At 39.8% G+C, this 13,842-nt stretch overlaps 1 protein-coding gene and 1 pseudogene across 14 annotated transcripts in view; both read left to right on the top strand.

Moving 5' to 3' along the window:
* CSPP1 (centrosome and spindle pole associated protein 1) overlaps nt 1–13,842 on the top strand; it is a 137,720-nt gene that overhangs the window by 120,318 nt on the left and 3,560 nt on the right. For all 14 annotated transcript variants that reach the window (XM_030795208.1, XM_030795212.1, XM_030795207.1 and 11 more), the window contains 2 exons: nt 102–165; nt 11,461–11,570. In XM_030795208.1, coding sequence (XP_030651068.1) covers nt 102–165; nt 11,461–11,570 — 174 coding nt within the window. The remainder of the gene's footprint in view (nt 1–101; nt 166–11,460; nt 11,571–13,842) is intronic.
* Nucleotides 5,791–7,227, top strand: LOC105737624 (annotated as a pseudogene).

The following is a 13,842-nucleotide window of genomic DNA, read 5'->3' as shown; positions in this document are numbered from 1 at the left end:
TAGGGAGAACAATGTGGAAACTTGTGCCTCCTCTTAGTACAAATTTGTTGTTTTTCCACACAAAACTAATAAAAATAGTCATTGAAACATGTTTCTTTTAGCCCAGAGATGACACTAGTGATTTCTTGAAAAACTCATTATTGGAATCTGATAGTGCTTTTATTGGTGAGTATATTTATTTTATTAAGGCTATATTGTTTAAATATTAAACCTTTCTCCACACTTAAAAGCCAGTGCTGTATTCTTTGTTGTACAAGTTGGTAAAAAAAAGAGGAATATTCTTTTTTCTGTTTTAATCAGATATGCCTTGCAAAGTTTTCAAAATCAGAATTACTGAAATGAACTTTAAAAGTCTTAGGAATAGTTGACAAACCTGTACATGAATGTTCGTAACAGCCTCATTTCTAATGCCAAATGCTGGAATCAGCCCAGATGTCCTTCAGTAGATGAAGGTACATCTGGTTCCATGGCATGGTACATCCATGCCATGGAATACCACTCAGCAATAAAAAGGAACAAAGTTTTGAAACTTGGATGCCTCTTCAGGGAAATAGTCTGAGCAAAAAAGACAATCCCAATAAGTTACATACTACTATATGATTCCATTTACATAATATTTTTAAAATTATAAAATTAAGAAATTGAGAACAGATTAGTGGTTGCCGGGGTTGAGGGATAGGGAGAGGTGTATATAGTTATAAAAGGGCAAGAAGAGGGATCCTTATGGTTTGAGAACTGTTTAACAACTTGTTTGCAGGGGTAGATACATACAGGTAAATGGGAAATAAAATAATAAATAATAATAGATCTTAATACACACAGAAAAACACACAAATGAGTATTGGTAAGATGGTAAATTTGAATAAGATCTGTGGATTGTATCAGTATCGATATCCTGGTTGTGAGATTATACTTGAGTTTTGCAAAATGTTACCATTGGGGGAAACTGGACAAAGTGTATAAGGAATCTCTACTATTTCTTATACCTGCGTGTGTACCTTAATTATTTTAATCTATTTATAGTTCTCTTAATATTTCAGTCAAAAAAGTCATAAAACTTTTATTTAGTCTTCAGAAGATAAGTAAAGGCACCATGGGATTTTTTTTTTTAAGTAGTATACACTTATGATTATGTACTCTGATCATGAGTGTTTCTGCTATCCTAGGGCCATCAGGGAATGATCTAGTCTACATATTAGTTGTATTTCAGGCCAATTACTTTAGATTTTCTTGTGATAAAATTCCAAATTAACTTATATTTTTCTCTTAATGGTTTTTTTTTTTGTTGTTTTTGAGACAGGGTCTTGCTCTGTCGCCCAGGCTGGAGTGCAGCAGCAGTCATTGCTCACTACAGCCTCAAATTCCTGGGCTCAAGTGCTCCTCCCATCTCAGCCTCCCCAGTAGGCGACAGAGCAAGACTCCGTCTCAAAAAAAAAAAAACATAGTCCAAGAGCCTGGTGTGATTCCGTTTTGCACGGCTGTTCTCTTGAGAAGTGGTCGTTTATCTCCGTCCACCTTCTTTCCCACCTAAGTGCGTGCTACCACCCGATGGAAGATTTGATGAGCCCTGAGGCCCCAGAACTATCTTTGGGGTTGTGAACTAAAGGCCGACAAAGATTATCACTTAAAGATAGATAATGATGAAAATGAGCACCAGTTATCTTTAAGAACGTTCAGTTTAGGGGCTGGTGCTGGTGCAAAGGATGAATTGCACAGTATTGGGACTACAGCATGCACCACCATACCTGGTTATCTTTTTTATTTTTTGTAGAGATGAGGTCTCCCTATGTTGCCCAGGCTGGTCTCAAACACCTGGACTCAAGGGATCCTCCTGCCTCAGCCTCCCAAAGTGCTAGGATTACAGGCATGAGCCACTGTACGTGGCCGTTTTTTTTTTTTTTTTTTTTTTTTAAATGACTTTTTCCTTTCCAAGGAAGATGCACTGCAGAGAGAAGGAAAGATAAAACCAGCAGGAGACAGGGATGGGAAGATTGCTTGTCAGGGAAATGAGACCTTCCTTCCTAACAGTGAAGATGGTCTGGGCCACTCAAGATGGTGTGTTGGAGTATTGCATGACACTAGAGCAAAGATACAGCAGTCTTTACGGTTAACAGTCACTGCAAATGCTGCATAAGTCATGGCTGTGTTAACCACTGCTCTAAGGAATGTAAAGCTGGTGGTTTCCGTGCATTATTTTTAAAAATAGGGTTTTTTTGATTGTAAAATACACGTAAACATAACATTTACCATTTTAACCATTTTAAAGTGTACATTGATTGGCATTAAGTATTTCTATTGTGCAACCACCACTATCATCCGTCTCCGGAACTCATCTTGAAAATAGAAACTCTTCATATGAAACAGTAATTCCCCATTGCCCTTTCCCTCCAGCCCCTGGCAGCCAACATTCTACTTTCTATCTCCATAAGTTTGACTACTCTAGGACCTCATGTAAGTGGAATCATACAGTATTTATCCTTTGATGACTGGCTTATTTCACTTCACATAACGTCTTTGAGGTTTATCCATGTTATAGCATGTGTCAGATTTTCTTTTTTTTCCCCTTAGAGACAGGGTCTCCCTTGCCACCCAGGCTGGAGTGCAGTGGTGTGATCATGGCTCACTGCAGCCTTGACCTCCCTGTGCTCAGATGATTCTCCTACCTCAGCCTCCCAAGTAGCTGAGACTACAGGCACACACTACCATGCCCGAATAATTTTTGTATTTTTTGTAGAGACAGGGTTTCACCATGTTGCCCAGGTTGGTCGCGAACTCTTGAGCTTAAGTGATCCTCCTGCGGCCTCCCAAAGTGCTGAGATTACAGGTGTGAGCTACCACACCCAGCCAGATTTCCCCTTTTTTTAATGCTGTGAATAATATTCCATTGTATGTGTGTACCACGTTTTGTTCATCCAGTCATCTGTCAGTAGACACTTGAGTTGCTTCCACCTTTTGGCTGTTGTGAATAATGCTCCTATGAATAGGTGTACCATTATCTGTTGGAGTCACTGCTTTCAGTTCTTTTGGGTAAACACTAAGAGATAGCATTTGCTAGATCTTATAGTAATTCTATTTTTAATTATTCGAAGACTCACCACATTGTTTTCCACAGCAGCTGCACCATTTTACATTCCTACCAGCAGTGCACAAAAGTTCCGATTTCTCTACATCCTTGTCAACACTTGTTACTTTGTTTTTTGAATAGTAGCAATCCTTACAGGTGTGAGGTGGCATCTCATTGTGGTTTTGACTTACATTTCTGTAATGATTAGTGATGTTGAACATCTTTACATGTGCTTATTGACTAACTGTACATCATTTTTGAAGAAATACCTATTTAAGACCTTTGCTAATTTTTAAAATCAGAGTTTTTTTGTTATTGAGTTGTGGGAGTTCTTTATTATCTATTCAGGATATTACCCCTTATCAGATACATGATTTGCAAATGTTTTCTACATAGTGGGTTGCCTTTTCACTCTGTTGATTGTGTCCTTTGATACATAGGAGCTTTTAATTTTGATACAGTCCAATTTATCTTTTCTTTTGTTGCCTGTGCTTTTGGTGTCACGTCTAAGACATCATTGCCAAATCCAATACCATGAAGCTTTCCTCATATGCTTTCTTCTAAGAGTTTTATATATAGTTTTAGCTCTTAACGTTTAGATGCCTAACCACAAAGTGTCAAAATACATGTCAGAAAGCGAAAGAATGGCAAGGAGAAATAGTTGAATCCACTATTATGGCTGGAGATTTTTAACACCTCTCTATCAGAAATGGACAGAGACAAAATCAGTAAGGACATAGTTGAGTTCAGCAACACTGTCAACCAGCTGGATATAATGGATGTCGAAAGACAACTTCATTAACAACAGCAGAACACATATTCTTCTCAGGGTCACATGGAACATTCACCAGGACAGATTACAATCTGGGCAAGAAAACAAACCTTAACAGATGTAAAAGAAGATAAATCACACAATATCTGTCCCCAGACCACAATGGAAATAAACTAGAAATCAATAACAGAAAGATAGCTGGAAAAATCTCCAAATACTTTGAAGATTAAACGCCACATTTCTAAATAACTCATGGGTCAGAGAAAAAAATATGAAAATACATTTTAAAATACTTTGATCTAAATGAAAATGAAAATACAACTTCTCAACTTGTAGGAGGTAGCAGAAATAATGCTTGTCTTTCTACTTTCCTAATGTATGCATTCAGTTAAATGTAAAATGCCAAACTCTAAAACTCACAGAAGGTAACAACAGAAAATCTAGACGACCTTGGATATGGTGATGACTTTTAGATACAAAACCAAAGCCACAATTTATGAAACAAATAATTGATAAGCCAGACTATGTAAAAGTTTAAAAAATTGGGAATTTTTTTTTTTTTTTTTTTTTTTTTTAGACAAAGTCTTGCTGTTGTCCCCAGGCTGGAGCATGATGGCGTGATCTTGGCTCACTGCAACCTCCACCTCCTGGGTTCAAGCGATTCTCCTGACTCAGCCTCCCAAGTAGCTGGGATTATAGGCGCCTGCCACCACGCCTGGCTAATTTTTGTATTTTTAGTAGAGATGGGGTTTCACCGTGTTGGCCAGGCTGGTCTCGAACTCCTGACCTCAGGTGATCCACCTGCCTTGGCCTCCCAAAGTGCTGGGATTATAGGCGTGAGCCACTGTGCCCAGCCAAAAATTGGTAAATTTTTAAGATGCTTAAATTTATAGCATTGACTGTGCATACATGAAGAAAGTAGAAAGATCTAAAATCAGTATTCTAAGCTTCCACATAAGAAAATTAGAAAATAATTAAATCCAAAGTAAGCAGAAGAGGAGAAATAAAAATTGGAGCAGAAATCAATGAAATTGAAAACAGGAAATCAATAGAGAAAATCAATGAAACCAAGAGTTATTTCTGAGAAGATCAGTAAGCCTCTAGCCAAGCTAATAAAAGAGAAGACAAATTACTAATATCAGAAACAGAGCCTATCTAGCTGGGCATGGTAACTCACACCTGTAATCCCAGCACTTTGAGAGGCTGAGGTGGGTGGATCACCTGAAGTCAGGAGTTCGAGACCAGCCTGGTCAACATGGCAGAACCCCGTCTCTACTAAAAATACAAAGATTAGCCAGGCATGGTGGCACGTGCCTATAGTCCCAGCAATCTGGGAGGCTGTGGCAGGAGAATCGCTTGAACCAGGAGGTGGAGGTTACAGTGAGCTGAAATCGTGCCACTGCACTCCAGCCTGGGCGACAGAGTGAGATTCTGCATAATAATAATAATAATAATAATAGTAATAAGGTTGGGGGGCATATCACTACAGGTCCCACGAACATTAAAAACATAGTCAGCCGGGCGCGGTGGCTCAAGCCTGTAATCCTAGCACTTTGGGAGGCCGAGGAGGGCGGATCACAAGGTCAGGAGATCGAGACCATCCTGGCTAACACAGTGAAACCCTGTCTCTACTAAAAATACAAAAAAAAAAAAAAAAAAAAAAATAGGTGGTGGGCACCTGTAAGTCCCAGCTATTCAGGAGGCTGAGGCAGGAGAATGGCATGAACCCGGGAGGCGGGGCTTGCAGTGAGCCGAGATCGTGCCACTGCACTCCAGCCTGGGCGACAGAGCAAGACTGCGTCTCAAAAAAAAAAAAAAAAAAAACATAGTCCAAGAGGAGCCTGGTGTGATTCCGTTTTGCACGGCTGTTCTCTTGAGAAATGGTCGTTTATGTCCATCCACCTTCTTTCCCACCTAAGTGCATGCCACCACCTGATGGAAGATTTGATGAGCCCTGAGGCCCCAGAACTATCTTTTCAGTTGTGAACTAAAGGCCGACAAAGATTATCACTTTAAGATGGACAATGATGAAAATGAGCACCAGTTATCTTTAACAATGTTCAGTTTAGGTGCTGGTGCAAAGGATGAATTGCACATTGTTGAAGCAGAGGCAATGAATTACGAAGGCAGTCCAATTAAAGTAACACTGGCAACTTTGAAAATGTCTGTACAGCCAATGGTTTCCCTTGGGGGCTTTGAAATAACATCACCAGTGGTCTTTCGGTTGATGTGTGCTTCAGGGCCAGTGCCTATTAGTGGGCAGCACTTAGTAGCTGTGGAGGAAGATGCAGAATCAGAAGATGAAGAGGAGGAGGATGTGAAACTCTTAAGTATATCTGGAAAGCAGTCTACCCCTGGAGGTGGCAGCAAGGTTCCAAAGAAAAAAGCAAAACTTGCTGCTGCTGAAGATGATGATGATTTTGATGATGAGGAAGCTGAAGAAAAAGCACCAGTGGGCTGGGCGCGGTGGCTCACGCCTGTAATCCCAGCACTTTGGGAGGCCGAGGTGGGCGGATCACGGGGTCAGGAGATCGAGACCATCCTGGCTAACGCAGTGAAACCCCGTCTCTACTAAAAATATAAAAAAAACTAGCCGGGCGAGGTGGCGGGCGCCTGTAGTCCCAGCTACTCGGGAGGCTGAGGCAGGAGAATGGCGTGAACCCCGGGGGGCGGAGCCTGCAGTGAGCCGAGATCGTGCCACTGCACTCCAGCCTGGGCGACAGCGAGACTCTGTCTCAAAAAAAAAAAAAAAAAAAGCACCAGTGAAGAAATCTATACAAGATACTCCAGCCAGAAATGCACAAAAGTCAAATCAGAATGGAAAAGACTCAAAAGCATCATCAACACCAAGATCAAAAGGACAAGAATCCTTCAAAAAAACAGGAAAAAACTCCTAAAACACCAAAAGGACCTAGTTCTGTAGAAGACATTAAAGCAAAAATGCAAGCAAGTATAGGAAAAGGTAGTTCTTTTCCCAAAGTGGAAGCCAAGCTCATTAATTATGTGAAGAATTGCTTCTGGATGATTGTCAGGAGGCTATTCAAGATCTCTGGCAGCGGAGGAAATCACTTTAAGAAAATAGTTTAAACAATTTGTTAAAAATTTTCCGTCTTATTTAATTTCTGTCTAACAGTTGATATCTGGCTATCCTTTTTATAATGCAGAGTGAGAACTTTCCCTACCGTGTTTGATAAATGTTGTCCAGGTTCCATTGCCAAGAATGTGTTGTCCAAAATACCTGTTTAGTTTTTAAGGATGCAGCTCCACCCTTTGCTTGGTTTTAAGTATGTATGGAATGTTATGATAGGCCATAGTAGTAGTGGTGGTCAGACATGGAAATGGTGGGGAGACAAAAATATGCATGTGAAATAAACCTCAGTGTTTTAATTAAAACAACAACAACAACAACAACAAAAAACATAGTCCAAGAATACCATACAACTCTATGCCCACAAATCTGATAACCTAAAGTCTACCACCCATTTATGGTAACTCAGCAAACTCGGAATAGAGGGGAAACTTCTGCAACTTGTTAAAAAACATCTACAAAAGTCCTACAGCTAACATCATAATGATGAGAAACTGGAAGCTTTCCTGCTAAGATCAGGATGTCCTTTCTCACCACTGATTAACATCATACTGGAAGTCTTCGCTAATATTAGCAGTAAGGCAGAAAAGGAAATAAAAGGTGTGATTGGAAAGGGAGAAATAGAATTGTTTTTCTTCACAGATGACATGATTGTCTATAGAAAATCTGAAGGAATCAACTAAAAAATGCCTGGAACTAGTAAGCAGTTATAATAAAGTTGCGGGATACAAGATTAATATATAAAAGTCAGTCACTTTACAATATGCCAGCAGTGTACAAATGAAATTTGAAATTAAAAATTAAAAACACAATACCACTTACATTAGCATTCCCCCAAGAAATACTGAGGTATAAATCTATCTATCTATCTATCTATCTATCTATCTATCTATCTATCCATCCATCCATCCATCCATCCATCCATCCATCCATCCATCCGTCTAGAACTGCCTGAGGAAAACTACAAAACTGATGAAATTGAAGGACTACTAAATAAATGGAGATATATTCCATGACCATGCACAGGATGACTCAGTATCGTCAAGATGTCAGGTCTTCTCAACTTGATCTATAGATTCAGTACAATCCCAATAAAAATCCCAGCAAGTTATGTGGATAACAACAAACTGATTCTAAAGTTCATTTGGAAAGGCAAAAGATCCAGAATAGCCAGCACAATGTTTAAAGAGAACAGAGTTGGAGGACTCTCACAGCTGACTTCAAGAGTTATGATAAAGTTATAATAAACAAGACAGTGTGGCATTGGTGAAAGAATAGACAAATAGACCAGTTGAATGGAATATGGAGCCCAGAAATAGACTCAAGCAGGCTGGGCACAGTGGCTCACACCTGTAGTTCTGGAACTTTGGAAGGCTACTTGAGGCCAGGAGTTTGAGACCAGCCTGGGCAACAAAGCAAGACCTTGTCCCTACAAAAAAAATATTTTAGCTGATGTGGTGGCACACACCTGAAGTCCTAGCTATTTGGGAGGCTGAGTTGGGAGGATTACTTGAGCCTGGAAGTTCAAGGCTGCTGTGAGCTATGATCACGCCACTAAACTCCAGCCTGGGCAACAGAGAAAGACCTTGTCTCAAAAAAAGAAAGAAATAGACTCATGCAAATACTGTCAGCTGATCTCTGACAAAGGACTAAAGGCAGTATTATGATGGAGAAAAGATAGTCTTTTCTACAAATAATGCTGGGACAACAGGACATCTGCATGTGAACAAATAAACATAGATCTTACACCCTTCACAAAAATTAACTCAAAGTCGATCTTACACCTAAATGTAAAATGCTAAATTGTAAAACTCATAGATGATAACAACAGAAAATCTAGATGACCTTGGGTATGGTGATGACTTTTAGATACAAAAGCAAAGGCACAATTCATAAAAGAAATAATTGATAAGCCGGACTTTGTAAAAATTTAAAACCTGCTCTGCTCTATAAAAGACACTTTAATTAAGAGAATGAGAAGACAGGACAGAGACTGTAAGAAAATATTTGCAAAAGACACATCAGATAAAGGACTGTTATCCAAAATATACAAAGAAATCTTAAAACTCAACAATGAGAAAACAAAAAACCTGATTAAAAGATTGAGCAAGACTTGCACCACACATCACCATACAGATAACAAGACTATGAAAGGATGCTATTGAGAGACAGGACTAGCTGGATTTCAAATCTAGGCCGACTAAGAATTCCTAAGCTTAGCTGGGAAGGTGACTGCCCCCACCTTTAAACACAGGGCTTGTAACTCAGCTCACACGCAACCAATCAGGTAGTAAAGAGGGCTCACTAAAATACAAATTAGGCTAAAGCAGGAGGTAAAAAAATAGTCAAATCATATATCGCCTGAGAGCACAGGGAGAGGGACAGTGATTGGGATATAGACCCCAGGCATTCGAGCTGGGAGTGGTAACCCGCTTTGGGTCCCCTCCCATTGTATGGGAACTCTATTTTCACTCTATTAAATCTTGGAACTGCATGCTCTTCTGGTCCATGTTATGGCTCGAGCTGAGCTTTCGCTTGCCGTCTGCCAGTGCTATTTGCCGCCGTCGCAGACCTGCCACTGACTTCCACCCCTCCAGATCTGGCAGGGTGTCCGCTGCACTTCTGATCCAGCCGGGTGGCGCCCATTGCTGCTCCCAATCAGGCTAAAGGCTTGCCATTGTTCCTGCACAGCTAAGTGCCCGGGTTTGTCCTAATAGAGCTGAACACTAGTCACTGGGTTCCACGGTTCTCTTCTGTGACCCACGCCTTCTCATAGAGCTATAACATTCACCGCATGGCCCAAGATTCCATTCCTTGGAATCTGTGAGGCCAAGAACCCCAGGTCAGAGAACAAGAGGCTTGCTGCCATCTTGGAAGCGGCCCTCCACCATCTTGGGAGCTCGGAGCTCTAAGAACAAGGACCTGCCTGGTAACACATTAGAGAATTGTAAATTAAAATGAGATACCACCACATGCTAGAATGGCCAGCATTCAAAACACTGACACCAAATGCTGGCAAGGTTATGGAGCAATAGGAACTCTCATTCATTGCTGGTGGGCATGCAAAATTGTAGTCAATTTTGGAATACAGTGTGGCAGTTTCTTACAAAAATAAGCATATTCTTACCATACAGTTCAGCATATACACTCCTTGGTATTTGCCTAAGGGAGTTGAAAACTTGTCCATAAAGAAACTGGCACACAGATATTTATAGCACCTTTATTCATAATTGCTAAAACTTGGAAGCAGCCAAGATGTCTTTCAGTAGGTGAATGGATAAAGTGTGGTACATCCAGACAATGCAATATTTTTCAGAGCTAAAAGAAAATGAGCTACTAAATGGCATGGAAGGACCCAAAACTTATCTTAGAACTATAGAAAGCCCCGCATCTTATTCAATAAAAGTTATTCCTATTTTTAAAAACCCATACAGTATACATTTGGAAAATCTGAATATCAATTATATGTTAAACAATGATAGTGTTGTATAAATGTTAAATTTTCTGAATGTTATAATTAGGTTTTTGCAGTGTAGGAGCCAGTCCTTGTTCTTAAGAGGATACACACTGAAATATTTAGAGACAAAATGCCATGATGTCTCCAACTTACTGGTGTAGCAAAGAGGCTTGGCAAAAACAACATCCCCCCAAATATATATAGAAATTGACAAAGTAACTAATGGTGATTCTAAGTATTTGTATTATTCTAACTTTAGGTATAATTTTTTCAAAGGAGTTATGGAGGTTACTGTAGATGTTGTAGGCTATTTGTCCATGTCAAATTAGCTACTGGTCCACTAGAATGATTATAAGCAAAAAGACCGACAACACCAAGTGTTGGTGAGGATGTGGGGAAATTGGAACCCTCTTACAATGTAAAATGTAAACAGGTTGGTAGTTCCTCAAAATGCAGAACAGAGTTAACCATAATACCCAGCAATTTCATTTCTGTTCTATAACCCAAAGAAATGAGAAGATACGTCCACACAAAAACTTGAATGTGAATGTTCATAGAAGTGTTATTCATAATTGCTAGCAACTAGCAAATGTCCATCTACTGGTAAATGCATAGACAAAATATGATGTATCCATATGATGGAGTATTATTCAGCAGTAAAATGTAATAAACAACTTAAACATGGCACAGCATAGATGAATCTCAGACACCTTATTGCTAAGTAAAAAGACACAAAAGATTAAGTTGTAGAATTCCATTTATGTTTGGTGTTAGGTAAGGTAAATCTATTGAAACAGAGCAGTGTTTGCCCGGGGCCAGCAGGTAGGAGTGGGGAGTGATTGCCAGTGGGCACAAAGGAGCTGTTTAAGGTGATGGAAATGTTCTACTTTAAAGTGATGATTGCACAACTCTGTAAATTTACTAAAAAAATCACCGAACTGTGTATGTACACTTATATTGAGTGTATTTCATGGTATTGTAAGCAAAATCTTAGTAATTAAAAGACAGGCTCTTGGTTTAGCTCTGGGTAAGATTTGAAGCGGTATTAAGACTCCTTCTGCTTTTCGGGGTCCTCTTAGGGGCTTACGGTGAGACATATCCTGCCATTGAAGATGACGTCCTCCCTCCACCATCACAGTTGTCCTCTGCGCGGGAGCGCAGGAGGAACAAATGGAAAGGACTAGACATTGTATGTATGAAACTTTTCTCCCCCTTTTCAACTTAGAAGAATGAGAGGTCTGGGTTCTGACCCGTGCTAAATCTGTGTGGCCCAATAAAGAAAGAGCACTTGCTTGAAATTCAGACATGGGTGTGAATCTAGGCTCTGCCTTGACTGGATGACCTTGGGTAGCTATTGAATTCTGCTGCTTTGGCTTCTTCCAGATAATAATAGTATTTTCTTGTCTCCTGGGGTGGCTGTAAGTAGCTCTGCATCCCAACCTTCCTTCTTCTCCTGCAGAATAAATAGATTTCAGAGAGGCACAAGGAGGAACTGATGTCATTTATTGAAAAGCTTCATAATAACCTAATTCTGTGATATAGGCATCATCTTCATTTTGCTCAAATGACTTGCCAAGGTCACATGGGCAAGAAGGCTGAGATTCAAACCCATGTTCTCCTCACTCTGCTCCCCAGCTTTATAGTATAGCCAGTAAAAAGTAGAGGCTTTGGAGTTTATGTCCCAACAATGTCACCTCCTTGTTGGGTAGGCAGCTTGGGCAATTTCTTAAACTCTGTGTGTGTTTCCTTATATATGACGTGAAGATACAGTTATATGTGAAGTATTTAGCACTGAGCCAAGTATGCAGAGACCTCACCAAGTAACAGATGTTGCTATTAGCGTTATTACATATACAACATTACCAGGTGAAAATAGCTTTGCTTTTTGCCTTAGGCAACCACCAATCTACTTTGGTTTCTATAGATGTGCCTTTTCTGGACATTTCATATAAATGAGATCATACACTGTATGACTATGTGTGACTGGATTTGTCTTTCTTCTTTTGAAGGTCATTCATGTTGTAGCATGTGCCAGTACTGAAGCCTCTTTAGTGTTGAATAATTTTCCACTGTATTAGTATCCCACATTTTGTTTATCCATTTAACAATTAATAGATATTTGGGTTGTTTTCACTTTTTAGCTATTATGGATACTATTAATGTTCATGTACAAGTTTTTGATGTTTTTATTACTCTTGAATATATATATATACCTAGGAGGAAACTGTTGGGTTATATGGACACTTTGTATTTAGCATTTTGAGGAAGTACCAGACTGTTTTCCAAAGTGGCTGTACCATTTTACCTTCCCATCATCAGTGTATGAAGGTTGTAATTTCTCTATATCCTGGCCATCACTTAGTGTCTTTTGATTTTAGCCATCTATTGAGTGTAAAGTGGTGTCATGGTGGTTTTGAGTTGCATTTCTGTAATGATATTGAACATCTTTTCATGTGCTTATTAGCCAGTTGTATATTTTCTTAGGAGATATGTCTATTCAAATCCTGTGCTGATTTGATTTTTTTTTTTTTTTTTTGATACAGAGTCTTGCTCTGTCACCTAGGCTGGAGTGCGGTGGCATGATCTCAGCATACTGCACCCTCTGCCCCAATGGGGTTCAAGGGATTCTCCTGCCTCAGCCTCCCGAGTAGCTGGGATTACAGGTGCATGGCAACACGCCTGGCTAAGTTTTGTATTTTTAGTAGAGACGGGGTTTCGCCATGTTGGCCAGGCTGGTCTCGAACTCCTAACCTCGTGTGATCCGCCTGCCTCGGCCTCCCAGAGTGCTGGGATTACAGGCATGAGCCACCGAGCCCAGCCCTTTGCCCATTTTCAAATTAAATTGTCTTTTTATTGAGTTGTAAGAGTTCTTTTACATCTGGCTACAAGTCTAGTTATCAATGTGTGATTTTCAGATCTTTTTTCCCATTCTGTATCTTTTTAACTTTCTTGATGGTGTTCTTTGAAGCATAGAAGTTTTTAATTTTGGTGAGGTCCAACTCATCTTTCTTGGGCTTTTGGTGTCTTACTTAAGAAACCATTGCCTAGCACAAGATCATGAAGATGTACTTGTTTTCTTTCAGTTTGTTCTTAAATACACTTTAATTTTTGCATAGGCTGTGAGGTGCAGGGGTCCAAGTCCATTCTTTTGCATGTGGCCATCCAGTGGTTCTAGCAGCATTTGTTGAAAGACTGTTCTCCCATTGCATTTTGTTAACTCTGTCCATAAACATAAGGATTTATTTCTGTATTCTTCTTAATCTTCCATTGATCTACATGTCTTTTCTTATGTCAGTACCACACTGTCTTGATTACAGCTGGACTGAGTCTCAGCCCCCGCCACTTCAGTTTTTTCCTTTTGTGTCCTATAATTCTCAAGCTTTATCCAGACTGGCAGCATTTCTGTCATCACAAATGTTACTCCTTATCCTTGACTGAGTCATCTGAGCTTGCATGGATAA

The sequence above is a fragment of the Nomascus leucogenys genome, chromosome 16 (assembly GCF_006542625.1).
Source record: "Nomascus leucogenys isolate Asia chromosome 16, Asia_NLE_v1, whole genome shotgun sequence".
Lineage (NCBI taxonomy): Eukaryota > Metazoa > Chordata > Mammalia > Primates > Hylobatidae > Nomascus > Nomascus leucogenys.
This window is presented reverse-complemented; position numbering and strand designations above follow the sequence as displayed.